General features: G+C 42.1%; 1 protein-coding gene across 6 annotated transcripts in view; it reads left to right on the forward strand.

The window, feature by feature from the left end:
• The window catches only part of RPS6KC1 (ribosomal protein S6 kinase C1), a 91,846-nt gene that overhangs the window by 22,702 nt on the left and 43,384 nt on the right, over nucleotides 1-25,760 (forward strand). For all 6 annotated transcript variants that reach the window (XR_013956733.1, XM_080616857.1, XM_080616858.1 and 3 more), the window contains exons 6-8: nucleotides 2,330-2,389; nucleotides 3,805-4,167; nucleotides 19,548-19,666. Coding sequence is in view for 5 of the 6 variants with exons in the window: in XM_080616857.1 (XP_080472983.1) it covers nucleotides 2,330-2,389; nucleotides 3,805-4,167; nucleotides 19,548-19,666 (542 nt within the window). In the remaining variant the exon portion in view is untranslated. The remainder of the gene's footprint in view (nucleotides 1-2,329; nucleotides 2,390-3,804; nucleotides 4,168-19,547; nucleotides 19,667-25,760) is intronic.

The following is a 25,760-nucleotide window of genomic DNA, read 5'->3' on the forward strand; positions in this document are numbered from 1 at the left end:
ACTTCCTTTAGGTGAGATAAAATAATGAAAGGAAAAAAATGCTGTAAAGCAAAAAAAACCCCTCTTTAATACCCTTCTTCTGTGTCAGCTGGAATGCTTTTAGGGGATGCTTGCCACAACTGTGAGCACAGGATTTCCTGATGCCGAATGTGACTTGTGGAATTGTATTTTCTAAAAACCCATGTGTCTTCCAGCTCCTATTTTCTCGTGTTTGACACCAAATTTTGGGCCGGGGTTAGACTAAGAACAGAAGGAAACATCTGTCTTCAAGGCCTCTAGATGGCAGTGGCAATACTCAGCTCTGTGTCCTCTCCTGCATTAATGGTGGAAGATGCAAACTGATGGGAGTAGAAATGTTTTCATACCAAAATAAGCGAAAATTATCTTGCTTGTAAAAGGAGCTTGGCACCTCATGCTTTCACAGGAACCTGCCTTTCAAGAGGCTGGGTTACCCAGGCTTTCCACTGATTCTTGGAAACTGTGTTTGCTCCTCATACATGAAATTGCACAAGGCACAGGCAAGTACAGGGATTTCTGTTCGATTTCAGCATCGTTGTACTCATCCAATATTCCTGACAGTCACTCTATCTTCTCTGGGTACATGTGATGTAATGGTCAAATGTGCAACTTCCTCTCCAAAAGCCTTTCTATACAAATAGCCAGATTCTTTAGAAAAGTTCATTGGGAACCTCATCTGTTTTTTTCCCCACTGCCCCTTTCCCCCCTCCTTTTGTTTTACTATGTTCACGTTATCTTCCCAGAAACAAGCATATGCAGTTCAGACTATTCCTACCCTGTGGGCTGACTGGAAGCCTGATGGCTGTGGTTGTGTGGTGCCAGATCTGGCCCTATGCAAAGTTTATTAGCTCAGGCTCTGTGCCATGCTAGCTGTGTTCATACAGCTTCTGGTCAAGTTGGCTGCGAGAGAAAAGCAAACATGATTTTGTTTGGAATGGAGGAGGAGAACTTGGGTCTGTGTGGATTTGCTCTAATTCATCTAGTCTGGGTGAGCAGCACACCCTTCCCACAAACTCCCAGCTTTTCCATTCATTTTACCTGTACCCTTTGTCCATCGGTCAGTTCTGCTTCCACCTATACATTCTCTCACTAGCAGTTTCTCTTCACTGAACAAAATAACTTGTCTCCTCTACATACTATAGATACTCAGTCCTCTGCACCCATATTTGACACTGCTGTCGCTAAAATGAGCAGGTGAATGGCCCATTATTAACACCCTACTTAATGAGTCTTCTGTCTTCCTCCAGCTGTTCTGTTGTGAGGTTGCCTTCTTTCTTGCAAGGCTTGGAGCTACACCAGCACTTTTCTTCTCTGTGTGGACACTTTATTTCCATCCCTGAAAAGATCAGGAGCACTGTCTTCTGTGCACCCTGTCCCCTGCTCTCAAGCAGTCTTGTGGCACCATCACTGGCCCTTCCTTTTCAAAGACTGACTGGTAATCTGTTCTCCTTCGTGTCTTTTTCCTCTCACTCATGTTAAAGGGAAAGCAGTGCTTTGCTCCTTGTGCCCCTCTTCCATAAATTGTAAACTCCAGGGTTGCAAAATCCAGAGGAAAGTTTTCTTTAGCTGCCCTCGAGTCAGCTCCTTGCTTCTGCCACCTACTTTATGAAGATAAGTCAGGACACTACATGATAATGGGGTTAAACTCTCGACTCTTGATAATACAGAAGAAAACAGATACCAGTTGTTAGCTCAGAATTTACTTTCTCTGTGTGTACACACTGCTAAGTGTCTTGACCTTGTTGCCTGCTTTATTGCCTCAGTGGGTACCTGTGCCAAGGTGATAAAACAAACTGTTACTTGATATCCAGGTGGCACTGCCAAATTCATGGCTTGCTCCATATGTCTCGTGCAGGGTACTCTTCTGGAATGACATTTTTGAGACTGAAAGCTGCCTTCCCCCCCCCCCCCCCCCTTGATGTGCGGGTCCTAGCTTTGAAGGCTCTCCTGTTTTAAAAGTCTCCTCAGCTGTAAACCATTAGAGCAGTGAGAGATAGGGATTAAAGTGCTGCTGCTATTGAAATTAGGTGAGTTGGAGTGCTGAGGTTTGAACTAGCTCCCCCTAAGCAAGCACCTGTGTTTTGTTTTTTAACCACAGAGGCAATGAGAAATGGCAAATCTAATACCAATGTCACCATTTTAATGGTGTGTTACCAAGTAGATATCTCTGATAGCTGGTCAAAAACCAGTTTCATATTATGTACTTTTACCTGTAGTACGGTTGTGCCCTTTCATTTTGATGGCAAGTGAGCATCTAATCTGTTGTACAAAAGAATGTTAGAGACATTTTTGTCCTTCTTGTCCTTTTCAGTTCGAAAGGATTTAAGTGGGCTTGATGATGTGACACTTACGAGCCAGTCGGAATGTGGAGGTGAGATCTAGAAGTTGTTTCTATTACATTTGTGGCCTTTAAATTGTTCGAAAGTCATAATTATGAGTGAATGCTCTTTGTGGATAATAATCCCTACAGAATGAAATGGTGTATGTGGAAAACGTCTTTGTTGCCATTTATATCCAAATAACCCTGTGAAGTTGCTGTGGTTCAGTTACTGGAGGTCAGCTTGCAGCAACTATATGTACTTTTAGCTTATAGCAAATGCAGAATAAAAGGTGTTAGCTCAAATTTCAGTGAAAGAGGTGTAATCTAATTCATTTTACCATATGGTAGCAATGAAAGGCGGCTATACATGGTAGATGTGACCTAGAATGCTGCATGATCCTGCCCCTCTGCTCTTGTCAGACCCCACTTGCAGCATTGTGTGCAGTTCTGGTGTCTTCCACATAAAAAGGACATGGAGCTGTTGGAGCAAGTCCAGAGGAGGCCACGAGGGTGAGCAGGGGCTGCAGCACCTCCCGTATGAAGACAGGCTGAGAACATTGGGGCTGTTCAGCCTGGAGAAGAGAAGCTGCGTGGAGACCTCAGAGCAGCTTCCAGTGTCTGAAGGGGGCTACAAGGATGCTGGAGAGGGACTCTTCATCAGGGACTGCAGCGATAGGACAAGGGGTGATGGGTTCAAACTGAAAGAGGGCAAGTTCAGGTTAGATCTAAGGCAGAAGCTCTTCCCTGTGAGGGTGCTGAGGCGCTGGCACAGGGTGCCCAGAGAAGCTGTGGCTGCCCCATCCCTGGCAGTGTTCAAGGCCAGGTTGGACACAGGGGCTTGGAGCACCCTGCTCTAGTGGCAGGTGTCCCTGCCCGTGGCAGGGGGTTGGAACTGGGTGATCTTAAGGTTCTTTACAGCCCAAACCATTCTGTGATGCATAAGCTGACAGTAACTCTGTTGTAATTCAAACTCCTAGTTTACTGGTTTTAGAATGCTTCATCTTACTGTTTTAAAACAGTACATTGGGATTTCTTGCAATCTGTCTCAAAAATTTCTTGTAATTTGGTTCCTGCTGGTTAACTTTTCTAATAGCAATTATGCAGAAAGGGTTAGTTTTGGTAATTTCCTGGAGCCTACAGTGAGCAGGATTTGAATATTTAAATTGGGTCTTAGGTGTTAGTCTAATATTAAAATGTCCAATTTTAACATTAAAATGTCCAATATTAAAATGAAGACCAGTTGTTCTGTGGAGTTTGTAGCTGGTTCAAAAAACCCTGTTGCTGTAGGTACTAAAAAGTAACTTTTAAGACTGCTTTACATGCAGGGAACTTGTGTGCGTAAAATCTCAGGAAGTTGTTTAAGTGAGAATAAAGCTAAAGTCTTTGGATGAGATAAAGAATTTTGGAGGTTCCTAAGGTACATGAGAAATCTAGAGTAATGGATGTCTTTCTAACTGTGTTTTCAGGCTTCTCCAGTGACAGCGACCTGATCTCTCTAACAGTTGATGTAGATTCTCTTGCTGAGTTAGATGATGGAATGGCATCCAACCAAAGTTCTCCCAGTAGAGCTGCTGGCCTTTGCCTTTCTTCTGAACCCCCGGTACAAAGCACACTGGCACCTGAGCAGGAGTGGAGCAAACCTGAAGGAGAGAGGGAAAGTCATGGTTTGTTTTCTGGAAGCTTAAAACCCAAACCTGGCAAGCAAGATTACCTGGAGAAAGCAGGAGAGCTGATAAAACTGGCCTTGAAGAAGGAGGAGGAAGAAGATTATGAAACTGCCTTCAGCTTTTACAGAAAGGGGGTTGATCTGCTTCTGGAAGGTGTTCAAGGTATGGATCTCCCCATTATGTTTGCCTTACCTTTGGTTACTTGTATTTGTTTATGGCGTTTCCTTAGTTAACATCAACTTACTGTGTTACAAAGAGGTGAAGTGAAATGCAGAACGGTTTGTGTGTGGCTTTCATGTGCTTGGTATCTGCTGTGCATACAAGAGAGAGAAATCTTTCTCTCGAAGACTGAATGATAATTTAGGGTCTCCTCTTCCAAGTGCCAGGTATCTCCTCTTTGGAAATTGCAGCACAACCTTCGACTTGCAGGTAAGTAACAAAGTGCTTCACTTTTGCCTCCTTCCTTTTTATTAGCTAGTCATTTATTAGTATGTGACACTTGCAGCACTGTTGAAACATTATTTAATTTACATGCTTAAGTGAGGATTAATTATCTCCATTTTATGCATGGGGAGAGGCAGACTCAGGTTAACTTCCCAATCACAACAGGATTAGAGCTGTTCTTGGCTCACAGCCTCTTAGCTTTTTCCACTATACTGTTCTTCTGTAGCTAAAGGATGCATGCAAACTACAAACTTACATTCTTGCACTGCTAGAGGAGAACAGGATTTTACATTCTTTTTTCCAAAGCTTTTGGTGTGTCAATATATCTCTGCCAAAGCTATTGTTAATGCACCAGATGCAAGCACATGCAGATTTCTGTGGAGTGTCCTTGCACCTTGTCAGCCAGGGAACAATTTCCACACCCCCCCTTCCATTTCTAGTTCTTGAGAATCTAGAGTGATAACCTCATATATTTGTGTTTTGTCCAACAATGGCTTAAAACTATAAAGCACAGGAAAAGATTTGTTCTTTCCTGGAGTGATTTCAGCGTCTGTGTATTGTATTGTCTGTCCCACACAGATCAAATGAGTGAGATTAGAATTGTGCCTTTGTTTGACAGTGTACAGCACAGATGCATTATGCTGCTCCAGATCTGAACTCAGATGCTAATGTACCGAAGCACACACAAGCAGAAGCCTTTGCTACATCTCAGTATGATGCACAGCAGTGGTCCAGACCCTCTGAGCAGTTCTAGGAATGGAAGTTACCTGCTGAGCTGCTGTAATGGGGCCTGGCAAAAAATAATGGATAGGTTACTGATGAAAACTAGAGGTGTGGTCCAAGATATGTGCACAACATTTGCTTAAATGGTCTTGTATGTTTTGGCAGAAGTAAATCCACTCTTCCTTTTGAAGTCCCAGTGATGTCAGTAGGGTGGCTGCTTTGCTGCTTGTTGTGGCTTTTCAATAGCATCCTATCTTTCTTTGCCCATGCTGTCAAAATGCTTTTCATTTTTGATGTTGAATGTGCTGGCAAACCTTCTGTTGAAGAGCTGAGCTATTCTTTCTTGGCTAATACACTCTTCATAGACCTGTGAGCCATTCAGGTATGGTCTTCTGTATATCCAATTTCATCATAAACACATCTTCTTACCGTGATGCAAGGCTGCGTGATGCAGGTTTAAACTGACAGTTCAAGTTTCAGCTTCAGAAAGCTTTCTTTATTAAACTGTTAGGGCATGAACACAGGGAAGGCTGTTGTACATCAGTTTTGCTGTGGTAACTGTGCATGCATAGTTGAGTTGCGGCAGTGGCTAAACATGTTGGCTTTAAATCCATGGTAATCCTTTTGATAATACGTTTACCTTGAAGTTGTGAAAGGCTTTTCTTGCATGTGTTGTAGAAGATTTGCTCAACTGATGCACACTAACTTGTTAAACTAGAGTGGGTCGGGTTTTTTGCTTTAATTTGCTAACACTTCCTCCAAGCACTTCTTCGCTGTTGACTAGACAGTCATTCAGCTACCTCAGACAACTGCTAATCCTTCACTCCTGCCCACTGGCATCCATGCTTTTCAGGCTAGGAAAATATCAAGGAGTCTTAGAAAAGTGTGATATTCTGTGCTGTTTCCCTGATTCCACTCAGATAATACATTTATCAGTAACCTCCACTGTACTAATAAATGGTGGTACCTCTGTGTGTGTGTATGTGTGTAGGTGTTCTGGATGGATGTAGAGCTGTATAGCCAGCACCTGCAACTTCAGTGCAGTCGCTGACATTGCGTCTGTACAGGAGAGGAAATAATGGGAATGCATTGCTTTTTAACTGGCATCTTATCCTTTTGGAACATAGATGTACACAGGCTAGTTCCTAGCAGTCAGCTCTTTTTTACTCCTTTCTCTGTGTTACCCTGCATGGCTGTGAAGGTGGAAAGCAAATGAATGTTCATCCTCTGCTGGGTACTTACACTAGATTTAGTTACATCGGCTCATTTTGTGTCCGGTTCTCTTTGGAGCTTCTGGAAGCTGGCAGGGAGGCCGCGATGGCTTCTTTGTAATGACAGGGCTGATTCAAATGCCTTTCTAAAATACATGCCTTCTCAGGATCTATGAGGACAGCAAACCCTCACCCAAACCAACAAAACCCCATTAATAACTATCTGTATTGCACTTTAAAGTCTAGCTGCTTTGTGAAGGTGCTATGTCTAGCATTGATATGCGAATATTCAGTGTATGTTGCAATAAATCCCCCCCTTTTAATCATTTCAGCTATGTAAACACCCCTGGTTATGTATTTCACATGGATAATAATGTGCTTCTTTCAAAGATAAGGATGGTGCAATTGTTACAAAATGCCTCTGGTCTTCTGCCATTGATTATTTTTCAGCCTAAATAAGCCTTTGTGGTATCTGAAAGTGGAACACAGCCTTCATGTATACCTACACACATATAAAGTGACATTGCCTTTCAGTGTACAGCCCTTGCAGATTGTGTGGCCTCTCTAGAACGAACTGGAAGTAGCTTTTGCATGGAAAATGGTAATACATGTTTTTGCCACATGGTGGCACCAAGAAAATAGAAATTGAGACCTAAAAAAGGAAATTGGGAAGTGTAACAGGGAAGTGTCCTGGGGGAGAAAAGAAATATCCCCAATCCTCTGTGCTTGAAACTTCTGTCTGAATAACCTCTGAACTGTAGTGCCTCTAAGTTGGTGAGGTGTATCTGAAAGATAAGGGTGTCTCTGTTGTCAGCCCTTCCTTTAGGCTTGGTACAAGTTCTCCTTGAGGCTTCCTCATCAAAATCATGTCCGAGCAAGTCTATAAACTCACTGTAATAAACTTGTGTTGTTCAGTTTGAAGTAGCTGGCTTCCATAAAGGCAGTTGGAGTGCACTTGAGTCTGTTATGCTTCTGATGACTTTGCAGCTCTCTGTGCTGACAGCACTAATGCTGGATGAGGCAGGTGTTGCCTATGCAAAGAGATGTCCCCCTGATTTGGTTTTCAGCCGTGTGTCCATGCTCTCAGAAGTGTGGTGGTGTTAATTACACTGTGCAAGGTGCACATGTACTCTCTGCTAGTCCCTTGCACAGTTTTATCGCTAAATCTTTAAATGCCCTATTCATACTCCTGCCAAAAGGCCTGATACACATGTCACTTGGGGAATGAACGCCGTCTGTGCTCTGAGAGGCTGGGCATCTGCTCTTTATACATCTTCAGCCTATTTCTGCTCTGTGCATGCATTTAATATTAAACATGTTTGTCAGTAAGAAGGAGAACGAATTCTTGGACTGGCTGTAGAGCCCTTGAACTGCCGTTGAACTACCTGTACGTCCCTGTTCCATTTGTACCAGAGCTCCTTCACATGTGGTGGGAGGGAATAGCTGCCATCATTGTCTTTTTTCAGAGTATGTCCTAATCCTGCTGCCCCTCTTCTGTTCTGTGGGCATTGCTGCATGCAGGAATTCCGAGGTTTTTGGAAGGCAGGTCTCCAAGATTGTGTATGATGGTTAAACAGTTCTCCAGGAGCTGAAACCTTCAGGATTTCAATTTTCTGCCTTTTGAAGCATCTAAGTACACTAACTGATAGAAACTTTGGCTTACAATTATAGCTGTTCCTTTGTTTTGTTTGCATGTCAGAGCACTTTGAGGTCAATGCATTGCTTCAGGCCTAGCGATGGAAAAAAAATGCACTGATCAATAGCAAGCCACCAACTTGTAGGGTGGAAGTTAACTGCGTTTTATGTGAAGTAGTGCTTTCCCTGACTTTGGCGTAGGGCATCGTTAAATTGGGAGAAAATAGATGGGGAGGTTGAAATTATGGAAGAAATTTTTTGTAATAAAGGAGGGATTCCTATTTCCACAAATTGCTCCTCTTCATCCAACTTCAACTGTTCTGAAGTTATATCTGTTATGGATATGGGTGATGAACATGGAGTTAACACTATTACTTTTTTCTGAGTTTCAGTAACTTACGTAGACGGCACACGATGAATCATAGAATCCCACACTGGCTTGGGTTGGAAGGGACCTTAAAGCTCATCCAGTTCCAAACCCCTGCCATGGGCAGGGACACCTGCCACTAGAGCAGGGTGCTCCAAGCCCCTGTGTCCAACCTGACCTTGAACACTGCCAGGGATGGGGCAGCCACAGCTTCTCTGAGCACCCTGTGCCAGCGCCTCAGCACCCTCACAGGGAAGAGCTTCTGCCTTAAGTCCAACCTGAACTTCCTCTGTTTCGGTTTAAACTCATCACCCTTTGTCTTGTTGCTATAGTACCTGATGAAGAGTCCCTTTGCACTATGGTCAGTCTAATTCCTGTAGAAAAGTCCTTATGTATTCCATGAGGTTTTGAAAGCAAACATGTTCATTGCTGGTCTGTTACATACAAGGCTCCATATTGCCCATTAACATCTGAAGGGAGATGATCCATTTACTCTGAGAGATGTGGGGTGTTTTTCATCTGCGTAGCAGCTGTGACTGCCCACAATGAGTGTTTATTTGTTTAAGGGGGCTGGTTTGCTGGGCAGCATGGACCTTGTTGCATGAAGTATGCGATGCCTCTTAAGTCACAGCACCCATAAGCTGTTTCCAGGTATCTGCGTTTTGCTTTAGGTATCTACAACTTGTAGATAAGCGGCTGGTGTCTTTGAAAGCAGGCTGTGAATGTCAGTTTTGCACTGCACCATGCTATTTTAATGTTTATCCAGTAAACAGAGCTGGAACAAAAATTACACAAATTACTGGAACCTTGCTAAAATGACTTTGCCTTTTAACCCAGAAATGCATATACAATGAAATGCTGGGAATACTTTGGATGACTAGATGATATTTTTGGATATACTGAAAACAAACCAACTTGTGTCTAATTACTGGGATTATGATGGGCTATGATTTGAACTTGTGATGGAGCCAGGGATGCAAACAGGAGCACGCTTGACAGAATGCCAAGAAGACAGTACTTTGTGAAAAGGCGATCAGCCATGGATGTTCCATGAGGGCTTCCAGAGTGAAAAGCACCTTCACTTGTTTGTGGATTAGCACTTAACTACCACAACTTCTGTTACAACACAGTAGCTATTTTAAATTTCTTTCACTTAGTGATTCCTCAGAGTAGTTTCTCTTTGAGAGCAGCAATCTCTTAGGCAGCTCCTGAGGAAACAACAGACCTATTTTCTAAGAAGATGCATTGGATGTCTGCAGGGAGACCCTTAAAGTTGTGCTGGGCCCCACAGGGAAAGGTTAATGACAGGGTGACTGATAGAACTGTAAGCCTCCCCTGCCTGATCTCAGACCTGTGTTCCTGTGGTGTATCATCACTCACCTTATTTGCTGTTACAACTTTACACTTCTTCTGGGACTGGAACCAGTCAAGACAAAAACTTCCTTCCCTGGTTCCTTGCAAAGGAGCTGAAAACTATTTCCTGCTGTTTGACTGTAAGGATGCTATAGAACTGTTTGGGTTGGGCTTTCTAAGCCAGCATGCAAGTGCTCCCTGATTCTGAGTGCTTCATATAACCTTGAAATCACAGCTGCTGTTTTGGAAGGTCCGATGGTTGTGAGAGGACTTCTCTGTTGGCAAGCAGCTTGATTAAGAAGGGATGTTGAAAATGCTATGGTTTGCTTTATAAAGGCATCTAATCCTACTGTGCTGCCAGTGGTACTGAAACCCGTGCTATCATGGGCTACAAGCTGTTAATAATTGAAATATGTTGGTTTCTACGCCCATTGTAGACCATACAGACCTTCAGACCAGGTTAGTGCTATATGATCCATCACTGTGCAGTAGATGCTGGATGGGTCACCCTGGGTGATGTCTACATATTCAGAAAGCATGCCAAGGGGAGCATGGCACTGCACCAACATTGCTCCTGCCACATCTTTCTTATCTGGGCCACTCATGATGCTGGGGACCTCAGCCTCAGCTCCAGGATGCCATTCAGATTTAGAGTTCATTGTGGCAAAGCAGTGAAATATAGCATGTGTCTGTAAAGTGTGGTGAAGTTGTTTAATGTGTAAATACAGCCAGATTCAGCTATGTGAAGGCACAGCTCAAGACTTCTCTGCACCAAGAGGCTGATAAAGTTCTGGGGTTTCATAGCTGCAGCCCTGCTCACAGCCTTATGATACATGTAAAGGGTAATATCAGCAATACCCATAAGCCAACCTGTAGCGCATGATATAGAGATGGCTCTAAATGCAGATGCTTACCATGTGGCTGTTGAAGAATGAATAAATGTGACCAAGGGGCTTTAAAAATCAGTTCTTTCTTCTCTGTTCTGGGGGGACACAGCTAGCTGCATTGGCTGGAGCTTGCTCTGACCTTTCCAAGACTTCCAAGTCTGTCCTCATAGCAGCTCCTTGCCAGGTTGCTGCTTGTGCCCATCCTCTTTGAAAGACATCTCATCCTGCCTGCACAGCCTTTTATCTCAGCTGCTGTTAGCCAGCATTTAGCTGCAGCTAAGTGCATTCATCTTTTTTTGACTGTTGCTATGTGGGGTTTCTGCCTCCCATCAGAAGACCTAATAGGGTTGCCACACTTCTTCCGGCATACGGTGTCGACAGAACAGACTGACCTAGGTTACAGTGCCACTTGTGTCCTTAGGTAACAAAACTGAAGTCTGTGGCTGCAGAATTAAATGCTTTGGGCAGTGTAGATGAATTGAGGCAAATTACTAGCTGGAATAGAAAAATTGCATAGGTATGTTTAAGGGCATGATGCTGTGTGATAATCAGTGCTCTGATTTCTGCACTACCACCCCCTGCCTGCAGACAGGTTTTGCATATACAGCTTCTCTCTTTTCACATCCTCTTTTCCTCTTTTCCTGTCTTCTTTCTCTTTTCCCTTCCATTATCTTAAAATAGCCCCTCCAGCTTCCAAGCTATGTAGAAGGACTAGCATAGGCTTGATATCTATAATGTCTGTTGCTTGCTCTTCTGTTTTAAGGAATTTAGGGATTGCTTATGGAAAGATATAATTTCCCATAGTGCTATATAAAAGCACACATGAATTATATGTAATACATAGATATGAGTACTATTAGATCGTTGGGATTGATGTATCTCATAATTGTGGGATTTTTTCATGTCTCTTTTGTCTTTAATTCTTTCTGCTTCAAACTGCAGTAACTTGTTCTTACTTGAAGGGGTTGGTGTCTGTGTGCCTGGGTTGCCTCTGCTCTAAAAAAAGGAGTGTTTGTGGTTGCTGAGTCTAACTGGACTTGGCCTTTTTGTTAGGAAGGAAGAGTGCACAGGACCTAAAAAATGTTTCCTCCCTTTGGTGGTGGTGGCCTGTGTAACTTCTTTCCTTGCTCTGACTGTCAGTTCTCTCCTCCTGATGGAGAACCTGCTGCTGCTTTCACATTTAGTGTCCTCACCTATGCTGGGATGCCACTGCTTGTCCTTCTGTCTTGCAGTGTGCATAGTTTTCCCATACATAGTTTCTATTATAAAGTGTTCAAGAATATTTCTCACAGGGTGAAGTCTTTGGTGAAACACCTTTGCAGTTGAAGACTACATGTTTTAACAGGTGGATGGGAAGTTTTTCCTCCCTTCAGTGGTTTGTTGTGGTGTGACCATTCATTTTAGTTTTTTCCAGATAGTTCCACGCATGTGAAAATCCACCACCACCTTGTGGGTTTAACATGACTTGCTCTAGAAATAGATGTTCATTGGTCAGTTTTGCTGGAAAGTTGGTATTATCTTAGTATCTTTAGCCTGGAGAAGAGAAGCTGCGTGGAGACCTCAGAGCAGCTTCCAGTGTCTGAAGGGGGCTACAAGGATGCTGGAGAGGGACTCTTCATCAGGGACTGCAGCGATAGGACAAGGGGTGATGGGTTCAAACTGAAAGAGGGCAAGTTCAGGTTAGATCTAAGGCAGAAATTTTTCCCTGTGAGGGTGCTGAGGCGCTGGCACAGGGTGTCCAAAGAAATGGTAAATGTTCCATCCCTGGCAGTGTTCAAGGCCAGGCTGGATGGGGCTGAGAGCAACCTGCTCTAGTGTGAGGTGTCCCTGTGTGTGGCAGGGGGTTGGAACTGGATAATCTTAAGGTCATTTCCAGCCCAAACTGTTCTGTGAGTCTATGATTCTATGATATTGAGTGTTACTGACTCCTTTACTGGTCACTCACGTTTCACCCACACCGTTTTTCCGTGTAATCTTAACTTTGGCAAACATGTCAAGATCTTTTTTCCAGAGAAGAGTTTACCTAGACCTTTACACCACTGGTGTGTCACCTTGGGTTTTCTATGGGATGCAAAAGTGGTAACTTCCCAGAAAGTGTAGATCTGTAAGTGTGTGGCTCAACCTCCAGTGATGTATAAAATATAGACATAATAGTTATAAGCAATGGGAAAGTTGGAAGAAGACTTCTTAGGTGTTCACTCACTGTCACTCATTTGTGCTTCAGCATGAGAGGTTTTTTTCTTCCTGGTTGCTAGAGTACAGTACTGTATTTTCAAACAGCAAGAAAGAATGGTTCTGATAAATGTGGTGCATCTTAAAAAGATGCGACTCTCTCAAAATGTAAGAGAGAAAAACAGGGAGGGAGGAAAAAAGATCACTTCAAATTGTTTTACCATCATGGGCTTAACCTTAGTGTTAGTTTTTAATAATTGCATATTTTTCAGCTGCAGAATTTGGCCACCACCTCAAAGGAGCTCATCATTAATATAATATATAGCATACTGGAGGTGAAGAACTAGCAGGCTTATTTCCCAGTCCCAAACTGCCACCTGCTGCTAAAATCTAGAGCATGTTCCCTTGATGCTGAAGTGCCCATTTGCCCCAGCACCTGCCACATCTCACTTAAGTAAGTGTTTAAAATCTAAGGTTACCCACTCTCCTGGAAAGTTGGTGGAGACTCGTTCCAAAATCAGCAGCTCTTCCTGCAATAAATTCAGGGGTTATAAAAGTGTGTCCAAAGTGGTCACAAACCTGTGCTGGATGATGAGCCGCATTGTCACTTACGGGGTGCCTGGGCTTTTGTTTGGCTAATATGGACAAAGGAGTCTGCTTCACATGATGTAAGAAGTGTTTGCCCTAAGAAGAACAGAGGTCCTCTTGAACCAATTAGGCAAAAATAACAGCTGGGCTACCCACTAATAAGGAAGGTGCTGCTAAACCTCTTTTCATTGTGAGAAGAAATAAATCTTTTAAGGCTTACTCCCTTGCATTTTTATAGAGAGCAAGGCTTTGAAAAATCCAGCAATCCAGCTGGGTGATATGTGCAGGAAGACTGTGAAGAAGATAAAGAAACTTTTAAAAATAAAAAATGGTATTATGGCTGTTAGATTTGACAATTATAAACGTTTCATTGAAGATTTTGGTATTTAGAGAAAAGTTTGACTGTTTAAATTGTTAAGAACATGGAGTTTGGGGTTAGCACAACAGGCAGTCTCCCACAAGTTCCTTGTAGCCTGTTCTGCAAGAGGACATTCCTTCCTGAAGCATATCTCTTCTAATATCTTCTTTAAATAAAGGCAGCCCACATATATTTTTAGTAAGTCTGAGAGAAAAGCAGGAAGATTTGGAACATGAAGGTTACAGAGGACTGGGACAGTTAATGCTAACTTTTTAGCCTCATCTTTCCTATGGAAAGATCCACATCCTGGTCAAGGAGCGAGTTACATAAGGAGTGCACTAAATGTTGTCCTGGCAGATTGGCTCTTCCTGAGGCACTAATACCCAGTGAGGAATGACTTGGATGCGATGAGAAGCAAAGGAAGGAATATCTAGAATTCCTGGGTGGGTGCTATGTACTATGATTTATTGAATGGGGGATGTTTTATATGTTAGTGGCAAACGGAGACTAGAGCTATCTTTGTTACCACCCAGTGAGGGACATCTCTTCCACGTGACTTCATCCTGCATCTGTGGAGGAAAATAGTTAGGACCAGAGCAAGTTTGAGTTTGACAGCACTCCTCAGATGCTTTATGTTAGCAGAGCCCTAGGTTAATTGGGGGAGAAGGACAGATTTATTCCATGGTCCTTACTGCCCAGATTTTGTTTGTTTAAGCTTATTGGTTATGGCCCCCTTTCAACAGTGTTTTGCTATGAATATCTGAACATAAGTCATTTTCCTATAGGATAGCATTACAGAAGATTTGATGCATGAATAAACACTTAACTGAGCTGAACACTTCAGCACTGAGTAAGCTAATCTCTCAAAGTTATGTACTCCTCTGAGATGCTCTGAGGTGGGAACAGAAGTCCCCTCTGATGCTTCTCTGCAGTTCTCCTTCAAATCGGTGGATGATGGAAAACAAGTCACAGATGAACTCCTTGGCACAATCATTCTGATATTTGTGGTTTTCCTCTATCAAAGCCTCAAGATCATTTGAATGTTGTTAGGAGTGTCTGGTTTTGTACATATATTGTAGCTGAGCTGTCCTTAGAAATGAAAATTAAAGAACAAATTTTAGGCTGTTGACTGCTGTCCTAATGTCCTGGCTACTGTTGCTTTGGTCAGCGGGTGGCCTGGTCAGCCTTTCCAAAGCCAATTTTCATTTAAAGATACTTTTATTACTTTGAAATAAGCAAAAACCTTCGGAAAATGAGGGAGCAGCCTGCTTATGCTTGTGTAGATGAAGGATGCTGTGTGTGGCAAAGTAGCTGTAGAGTTTTTTTTTATACTCTGTTTGCTGTTATAGTAAACAGAGCATCTAAAATAACCACTTGCACGTTGCAACAAACACATCATCATTTGCTTAAAAAGAGTTATAATTACAGTTGACGAAGCATGGACACCATAAAAAATGCATTAGTTTGGCTTGACACATTAATTACCTGTTTTTGCAGATGTTTTTATATATTGTTGTGTGAACAGTTTACAAAATAATTACAGGAAAGTCATATGGAAAATAAACTAAGTGGGTGGTTTCTCGCCTTAATATTTTCATTCATGTGAAGCTGTGTGAGGCACAGCTGCTTCCTAGCAAATGCAGAGGGGGAAAAAGACAGGGAATCTTGAGGGGGTTTTATTCTAAGGTCTCTATGATCAGCCTGGCTACACTTTCATATCTTGCTTTAGCAGCGTAGTTTTTAAACGTGTAAAATGACATTGCTGGTTTAATCCCAGTGATCAGGAGAGGAGCGAAGCTTTGATCCTGATCAGATGAAACGTAAATCTTGTAGTATCTGAGCAAAGAAATGAAAAATCAATATTATTTTAAGCAGGATGATCTTTTATGAGTAGTTGTAAAGATTCATCAAAGGCTTTGACATAGTTTAAACATTTCCTGTTTGCTGCCATTTAAAGAAAAATGCCTTTCAAGTTTAAATTGTAATTAGAGATAGCTCTTTAGATTGTTGTGGGCTAACCACAGAATAGAAAGAGGAGCTCAATATGCTCACACAGTGTTTAAATCAAAAGTTCTTAACTAGGAATAAATGAGTTGATTCTTCTGAGTACACATTTTGTGTAACTAAAAACATTATCCTGGAGCAAAATGTAATATTGCATTAAAAAAAAAGGCATAAAGTCTGTGTCAGAGCATTAACATCTGTCAAATAGAAGGATTTGTTCTAGTGCTGTGTTTCAGTGATTTATTTGAAGCGAAGAGTTCCATGACCTGAAATTTGGCATAAATGCTAAAGATTATTTTTAGTTTAATGGGCCTTTATTATTACTCATCCCTCTGTGTTTAAGGCTTTTTAAGTAACATTTATGTTTGAAACCATATCCTGTATTACAGATCTTTGTGAGATGTTGGCTGTTTAAATGGGAATTTGTATTGGAATGTAGCTTTTTACATTTTCTTGGTCAAACTAACACAAAGAATAGGAAGCAAAAATCTTCCTTCCATAAATCCAGTTCTCGAACACCCACCAGTTAAAGAATTCAGAGACTGAACTGTCAGTGATCATATTCACAGCAAGAACTTGCTGATAAATGTTGCTTTGTGAATCCATACCCTCTTTTATGGCTGAAGATTTTAAGAAGTGAACACTTTGCAAATGTTAGTTAACAAATTAGGAAGGAAAAGTAGAAGGAAAGCTGAGATGAATGTGGAAGTAGGGAGAATAAAGACAGCTCTAAGGGGGCATCCTGGCTTGTTTGCATTAATCATTGTAAAATTACTGAAGCATTGAAAAAGAGCAATAAACATCCAAACTAAATACACATAACTAACAATTAAGTAGTAAGCTTGACTTTTATGATAGCCTTAGACACTAACCTAGCAGTTTTCTACCAGTCTGCTTGAAGGAAATGCTGGCTCAATAGTTTGTTGTTGCTGTGCAGATGACTTGTTTTCCATGAGTGCCTGCCACTTCATGTGTCTAAGAGAATGTGGGTGACCACCAGTGGGTTGGCACAAGGGAATTTTATGGTGCTGTAGGATTAAGTGAAGAGATGAAAGCAAGAGTGTTAGTCATGGTTTAAGAAATTACGCTTATGAAACACTGTGTGTTTCTTGTCTTCTGATCAAGCGAAATCCATGTTCAAACAATGGAGTGTTGTTGTTTTCTCCTAGATGGGAATAAAACTGGCAGTCTTATCTAGGGGAGTTTCACCAGGAGAGTCCTACCAAGTGGAGACTGCTTTTAGAGGTGCTGGACCTGGTGCAAAGTCCCCTCTGTCTTTAGAGTGAGAGAAATCACTGAGAAATACCCATAATATTGTATGCTGAAAGTGCACCCAATGTATGGCTGTCCAGCTTTTTTCCCAAACCAAAGGTTTTTGCAGGGCAGGGCATTATGTCTGTGTCCAAGGAAGTGACAATCACTTTTCTCTCCTGCTGTGAGGTGGGTAATAAGATTTACAATAGGTCACTTACTGGAGGGCGTGGAGTAGATTGTAAGTCTCTTCTGTTCGTTCTTGGTGGAGTCTGTGTGATGATTCTGTGTGTTTACGTAATTTGTAGTCACAGTATGAAAGGGAGGGGGAGTCTTTATTTTGTAACAGGGTCAAAATGACTGGTAGTAGACCATGCCAACATAAAGTGAAAAAGAGCCTCTGCCTTCTTCACAGTCTGAGTCTAAGGACTGTCTAAAGCAAGAGCAGTGATTCATTTTCACTTGTATGAGGCAGGGGGAAAATAGAAACTCCTAGAGCCTACAGCAGAGCAACTCTGCTGACCTTTTGGAAGAGACCTTGTGCTTAGTTTTTCATTGTTCTTTGCCATCTTAGCAAATGGAACAGCCAGACAACCTGCTTCTTCTCCTTTATTAAGGAGCTGGTGTTAGAGCTAAGCCGGATCTGGCTGACTGAAGGATCAGAGCGGTGGCTCCTGCCCTGAGTTGCTAGAGAGATGTGGCTGCAGCTTATCCCTGTCCCTTTGTGTCCTACCAGAAGCTGGGTGCAAATTTGTAAGATAAGCTTGCCTGTGCACATATATACTCTGTATGGGCATGGCTGACCACACATTGACACAGAGAGAAGCATCTTGCCTTTGCAGACACCTACATAACCACAGGCTGTGTGAATGGCCAACTTCTTTTGACCTGCTGCTGGTCAGGGAAAGATCCTCTGTTCAGGTCTCTTTGGTGGCTATGCCAGAGGTCCATGGTCCAGCTTTCAGACATTTTTCTCTGACTTCCTTGCTTATCTAGCTTGAATTTTGTTGGTGTATCTTATGCACAGAGAATAATAAGCACACAATAGTGCGGAATAGAGTTTCATAAGAAGGGAGGACAGACAGCGGTGGTCAGGTATGGGGCTCAGTCAGACTGAGCCTGCTTATACGCAGCCCATGAAATTCTCACCTCCGCTTTCTCATGCTTGTACTCCACCTTGACCCTCTCCTTTTCCTTACCTTTAATCCTGCTCTTAAACGTCTCACAAAGCCTTACACGTTGTCACAATCCCCCCATCCCCCAAACCTTCCACAATAACTTTTGCATGCAGGCATTTACGCAGTAAGGTCTCCCTCAGACATCCCATAATAAGTTTGCTCTTTTTTATGGGACTCATTCTTGATAGCCTACAATAATCCTCTTTTTTTCCTTATCAGTTACCAAGTTTCTGGTTGAACTTCTTCAAGGTTACACTCAGAGGTTCCTTTCATGGCCCATTGATCAGTATCTTATGAGTTCCAGTCTTTGTTATTGTCTCTGTTATCTGCTCTTGGTTAGGGTTTGTGTATTTGTGTGCTTAATTTATTACCACTCCTGTTCCTTGCCTTGGCTTTCATGTTGAGTATCTGTTAGGCAGATACCCTTGCAGTTCCTTGCCCTGTTAGAGCATAGGTTTGTGAGAGGTAGTGGCTTGTACCTGTTGGTGCAGAAGCCCATCACGGCTAAGGCTGTGTTTCTGAAGTGCTGGATGGCCTCAGAGCTGGAAGAGACTGTCAGGGCCACATGAAGTCTCTATCATTCAGACTTCTTCTGGGACAGTTGTCTCTAACTATTTTTCAGCATAGTAATGTCAATTCTCTGTTATAACAGTTGTGACTCACAGTCTTATCTTTGCTTGGAGATTGACTGTTCTGTTGTCATCACAAATTGAGACTATTATAACAATATATTGCTCATGATAAACTCTGAAGTTTTGGAGTGAAGATGGAATTTGTGCAGGATCATGGGATTATCACTTCTTGCAAGAGGCTGGGTAGAGTGGACATAACGCAGTGATGGTTCAGCCATCTGGGAAGTGAAGTCGTTGGTGTAAGTGCTTCTTCCTGTGTTGTCCCAAGCCAACAGGCAAGGAGCAGCTAGCACTGTAAGCTGTGAGCAAGACTTCTTGGTGTCTCTCATGTTGTCTTCTGCCTATTAACAGCATTTCTGGCTTTCATTTATACTTAGGAAAGCCTATATTAGAAACAGGAGGAAAAAAAAAAAACAGTTTCTTTATTTTTTCTTGCAAACATCTTATGTCTTTTCTAATTGAGGTTTTTTTGGAGTGTAATGTTCAGATCAGGGTCTCACTTCTTCTGTTACCATAGAAACATATAGACAAAAAACTGAGGTAAGACTCTTTGTTTACCTTGGTCTATAGCAAGGTTTAAATTGTTAGTTTTGTAGAACTCTGATATCATAGTATTTGCTTTTTATAAGAAAACCTATCTGTAGGTTTGATTTGACATAACCCAAACAAACCAAAAAGGTAGAATCAAAGCAGTCATGTGCTTTGATTACTTAGTGCCTCTCTCTTTTCCCCCATTGAGGTGAATCAAGTCCAACTCGTCGTGAAGCAGTGAAAAGGAAGACTGCAGAATACCTTATGCGTGCTGAACAGATTTCCAGCTTCTGCCATAAACCCTCGGAAGATTCATCTGTTTCTATGGTAGGCTTCAGTTTCTTTTCTTTCTGACCAGAATTTCGTGAAATTAAATTGTCCTGTCATTTAGCAAAACAAATACGAGCTTGAGGTTCACAAACTGTCTAGAATTTCTCTTTCAGGGAACCTAAGGAGTGTTTTGATGTTATTTTGTTAAGTTGCCATTCTTCTCTGATTCTTCTTGTTTGCATTTCATAGCATTGAGTGCTTCATCTAATACAGGCCTGTTTTTTTGCATGCTTTAAACTCACATTTTATGTAATGTAAATGATGTAAGCACATGATGACGTAAGCACTTTTAATCATGCTAAAGAATTTAAAGCAAAAATCTACACTAGAACATAACGTTGCTTTTGACTTTCCCTTGCTATTGCTCAGTTCTATAGGGAGCAAGAAGGCTGTTGGCTTCTTTAGCCTACGTTATAACGGTGTATACCAGAAGTCAGTCAAGCACATGGCAAGGGGAGATGAGATGAATTTCCCTCAAAATAAGTACTTAATTGAGCAAAGGTTCTTCCAGTTCCCTTCAAATGTCTGACTTGGATATCCTGAAGTGATCAACTGCTTCTTGCTTTTTGAGGAGTTCCTGTAGTAATTCCTACCTTCTTAAGCAGAAACACCCTTATCTGTACTTGTGCAAAAGACAAACAAAGCTTGTTCCAAGATACCATCAATAAATTTCTACTTTGCCCTTCCCCAAACAGTTGCTTTGGGACTTATCTGTTCTTAACTTTAGACTTTTACTGCAGTCATGCTAAACTGTGTGTGCTTGTCAGTGACCGCCCTATTGTAGTAAATAAAAAAGTCACCAACTCCCTGTCTCTCTACATTTATATCAAGTGAGGACAAAAGGGGCACAAGATTACTGCTTCTTATTTTGCACAGATCTAAAAATGCTTTAAGGAGACCACTGCTGCAGAAATGGGAAGCCTTCTAAAACCCAGCTCCCTAATAAGTAAATGAAAAAAGCAAAGGCAGTGATTTTGAAGGGTAGCTTTTTAATGTTGTGAGCCCACAAGTACAGTTTTGAGGATGTTCCAAATGGGATATATTTTGTGACATCTGGAGTCTTGCTGCTGCTATGAAGCGTACTTTGAACAATTTAGTGTTTTGGACTGATATGAACTCCTACTAGGTAGTCTTTTTTTGGGTCAAACACCCCTGAAAATGGGGAAGAATCTGTATTGAATGGAAACCTCAGTGTGTTTGGAAACTGCAGAACAAGATAAAAAAAAAAAAGTGAACAACCTATTTTTGCCTTTTTGTAAGTTTAAAAGTGAATTGTGGTTGGGAAGGAGGAAGAAATAGGTTGTATTTTTGTATGTGAACTTGAGAGGTAAAGTATTTCCTCTTTTATGCTGGACAGAATAAGGCACATGCCTTCCTTGCAGACCCAAAGGAAAGCAGGATTAATCGGGATAAGACAAGGAAAAAAAAGGTGTTGAGAATACAAAACCATTCTCCTTCTGTGTTAAACCTCAAAACTGACAAGTTAGGGCAAATCTGACTTTGCACAAGCAAAATGGTGCACCTGGCTTATTCTTTTCACAGAACGCCACCATGTTTCCACGTTTGGCTTTGTTTTACTAAATCTGTTTGCGTATTTTAATATCCTTTCTTTGCTTTCTATCCTTTCTTTTGCAAATGCATAAATTTGACTTTTATCGTAGAACTTTGGAATTTGCTGGCATCAAGGGCAAATGGTGCTTCTGGGTCATGATAGTGGAGGTGAGGAACAGCTTGTTTCCAAGTTGATAGCTGAAGGCACATTGGGAAAAGGACTTACCTCCAAAGTTGTTGTAAGCGTAGTGGTAGGAACCACTAAGGATTGACATGCTCTGTGCTTTGGTTTAGTGTCTTGAGGCAAGTGGGGAGTGTGACTCTGTTCCTGAGCAGACCTGAATTCTTGCATCTTAGTGCTTTTCATGTTTACTGCTCCAGATAGTTTATATTGGCGTTTGCTTGAGTTATTCCACCCCTTGCAGACAGTGATAAGTGAGCTGAAATGACCTGCATCTATATATATAGCATGTCCTCCTTCTAAAGGAATCAAGTCTATAGTGTACAGGTGTGTATACCTCTTTTCACTGTCACTTCACACCAGCTTGATGTTTCTCTGACTGCCATTTACATGCCATTGGTCATGGTGGGGCAAGGCTGGTCTGTTGCCACCTCCTGGGGCACTGCTGTAGGTCATGCTGATTGATACCATCTCTTCAAATGCTGGTGCTTGGGCAGGATATGTATGCCAGTGCTTTAAAGAACACTATACAATACCTTCTTTGCCCACGTGGATCTGTAAAGAGGTCTCTCATCAACGTTTCTGGAGACATACTGAAGTCTTTGAGAAGAACCACTGCATGCGTAAGATGCCTGTCCTAGAAGCATGGCCAAGTCAGCACAGTTTGAACCATACAACTGAAACTGGTTTGCAAGAAAATGAAAGACAAATCCTGTTCTTTAGCAGTACCTATGGCAATATTACATTGGCAGAGTGTGGTTTTGTTATGGGAAGCATGGTTCAGTGCAGGGAACATCATGGGCAGTGGGGATGCTGACACTTTGCACCTTGGAGGAAAAGGTCTGACTTGTAAGCAAGTGTAGGAATTTAAGGCAAAGTGTTCTTGTTCATGACCTGATGTTGCAAGGCAGAAGTACTTTGTCAGCCGTGTCTGGTGTAGACAGCTGTGTGTTTCCTATTGTGCCCTTACAAGGAGCAATCACAGTGATCAGCATCAAAGCTAGGCTTACCTGTCCTTCTTAGACATGACATTTTACTTCTTTCTCATCCACCAGAATGAGAAATGTCCAGCAAGGGAAGAGGTAAGCTCAGAAGTGCAGGTTCAGTTATCATCCTGTACCCTTCAGCCTCTCATATCCCAAAGTCTTGGGCTACCAGCTGGGTGCTGAGCCATGTGCAGTAGTCTCAAAAGACTGTGCCTGCTGAATGCACCCCAAGCCACCCGTTTGCCATCTGAACATCACATGAAGGTAAAGCATGGTGGATTTTCTCTAGGGGCCTGGGGCAGAAGGAAGCAAGCCATTTCCCCGCAGCTTGAAATGCCAGGCCCTTTGCTTTGAAAACCAGATTTCCCTAGAGGCAAAGGTCTGGCATTTCAGAGCTGAGAAGCAAAACTTATCTTTGATGGCATGGAAACCAAACAAAGAACAATAGTAGTTTGTTACTTGCCTTCCCTCAACAAAAGCCAACAGCGTAGTCCTCAAGGATAGCATCCTTAGTAACCACCCTGTGCTGGCAAGTCTAAGTGCTGAAGAGAGGAGCACAAGAGGAGGTGTTTGGAGAACTCTTGGCACTGTTGAAAAAAGGTTATATGGGCAGAGGGCTTACAGATGGATAGAAGATTTCTTAAGGCTGAAAAGAAGCACAGGGAGTTGACACAACTATGATTGACCATGAACTGGGAATTCACTTGACAGGGTCTTGTAATCATTGAGAAAAGCCTTGCTGTGACCCATAGGAGATGTGGAGGCAGCTTCTGGAGGTTGTAAACAGGCACGTAGACCTTCTGGAAAAACAAGCTGCAGCAAATGCTGTCCTCCTCTTCCTCCTTTGGCACAGCACGGCAGCCTCAAGGGCTTTCTCGACAACAAGCACTCAAGCATGCTGTGTAACAGCAGTAGCAGGCCATTTTGCGGACACTGAAGGTGTATTTTCTCCTCTGCCCCTTTAGGAACAGCTCTTGGGAGCCACCTCTAAACCTGAGTGTGAGCTCCAGCACAGCCTTTGCATCTTACTGGATTGACAGCTGGAAAGCTGCAGTCTCACAAAGCTGGCAGCTGCAAGGCCCAGCATGGCTGCATGTGCAGGCTTTGGGTCTGTTTTGACTTTGGTATTTTTATAATGCATGGGTTTGGTTTTTTTTACTTTTTGAAATTATTTATAACGCTACTTACGCCATTTTTTTTTATATTGAGAATTGCTTCTTTATGCACCATTATATATAAAAGGACCTGGCCATGCTACGGTTACTGAAGTCATCAGACACAGGTGTCTGAATGGTGAGGGGAGATCACATTTTGGTGTGTAGCTCTGCACTGGTGTTTGTGCAAGTGCTCTTTTTGTATCCTGAGCTTCTCTGGTAACTGCTGTCAAAGGTGGCAACATCAGCAGGAGCATCATTTTCTATCAAATGGTGTTTGTGTCACTGAGCTAGGGATAGTGTTCTTGCCTTAAATGAGTTTAACATAAGAGGCTTTTCCTCTTGCTTGGCTCATGGTGTACTTCTCTTTCTCCCCCTGCTCTTACAACTGCTGGCAGTGACGCCAAAGCTGAGACAGGAGCTATTGCCGTGTTTCACTGTGTAGCTTGCAAAACTAGAGCCTTCCAAAGGCAAGTGGAGGCCACAAGCTGCTGAGTCTTTGCAAAGGCCAGTATCACAATCAGCATCATCCCTTTCTACTTGAAATTAGCACACACTAGCCAAAAGGTGGTGATGGGAAAGGAACTGGTGATGCCAATCCCAAGTCAGGTAACTCCAGCTGTGCTGCTCAGAATGTAGTCCGGAAATGGTTTGAAAACACAGAGGGTCTAGGCACAAGAGAGAAGATGCTGGGGTACCTGAGCAGCATGCTGAGCATTTGGACAAGCTGCTGATGGCCGCCTGCCAGCAGAGGTGGCTTGCCACTTTCTTTAGAATATAAATGCCTTATTTTTAAAGGCAAAGCAAGCTTTTGACTTTGTAACTCCTTCCTGTATTATTTTATTCTGTTCCTCTATTTTTGATGAGAGAGCTGGTTTTTCTTTATTACTGATGGCTGGATGCTGAGCTTGGATTTTCACTCTGTTCAGAGGAGCAGGAGGCTTCATAGAGTGCTTAACTGCTGTAGTTCTGGGAATTGGGTATTTAGAGTGTGCTTGCTTCACGACAGAATATGATGCCTCCCCAGCACTGGCCTCTACTATTAGACTTTGCAACAGTGAAACCAAAATACTGTAAAGAGCAAAAAATAACCTGAAACTGATAAAAATGGAGAAGCCACTGGGAGCTGTGGATGTGACTGTAAAGTGTTTTAAGGTAAGAAATGTCTGTATAGTGCATATATGAAAAGCAGTGTGTGTACGCAGTATTGCTGACTTTGCCACTATTGGTGATATTTTGGAGAAGTCCCAAAAGTACATACTGGGTTTTTTTGCGGAGCTCTTCAGTTATGATGGGTGAAGAAATCTGATTCTGTAGCATTATTAGACTAGTTAATTAGTTAGTTAATAGTTAACTATTAGTTAATTTCTGTAGAAATGTAGGAACTTCATTAATGGGTGAAATGTTACACATAAGAGAAAGCTTTAAAAGCTTGATTATTGAGGAATGGTTCTAAAAGGTAGTAGTAACATGCAGATAGACGTGGAAATACTGTATAGCAGTCAGGAGGAGTTGGAAATGCTGCTTTCATTAAGTATATTCCTTGGAATGCTTTTGAAATCTTGTCATGGATAAGCTCTGTGTTAGCACAACTTCTTGTTTCAAAGCAAATATCTCATTATTGCAGAAGAATTGCACACACTCAAAATACAACCCGACAAAAGAACTCCCTTGACCTTCCAGCAGCTTGCTAGAATGTGGAACCTAAACTAGGTTTGGAGGAAAAAGTTCATTTAGAGGCTTTTAATTTCTTCTTCATGCTGAAACCTTTAGATATGTAGAATCTGGGTGATTTTATCATAACTGCTGCTGGTACCCTTGCTTGGCAGTGTTTATGTGACAAAACAGATGAAGATAAATAATAATCTCTTTTAAATATCGAGCCCAGTCGGTGAACACAAAAGCACACTTTCCTCCATGCTTTTTGAACATGTGTTCATGACCCTTTCTTTGGAATTTTGTGGCCAATGCATAAATAAATGCTGATTTGGGGAAAGAATTTGGAAAGAGAAAAGGTGGTTGACTGGCATCATGAAGCAGAACCAGTTTTGGAGTGGGTTTTGAAGAGGTGCTCTGGCCTTTGGGGAGAGCACGGTAAGGATGCTAGAGGGAAACACTTGTGGGGAAGCAAAGGGAATTATCCTAGTTCAGGATCTTCAGTTTTTCTGAGAGTTTCTGATCATAAAGAAAAATTTCTTGATACTCAAACATTACATCCA

The sequence above is a fragment of the Psittacula echo genome (genome assembly GCF_963264785.1).
Source record: "Psittacula echo genome assembly, chromosome: 4".
Classification (NCBI taxonomy): Eukaryota; Metazoa; Chordata; class Aves; order Psittaciformes; family Psittacidae; genus Psittacula; species Psittacula echo.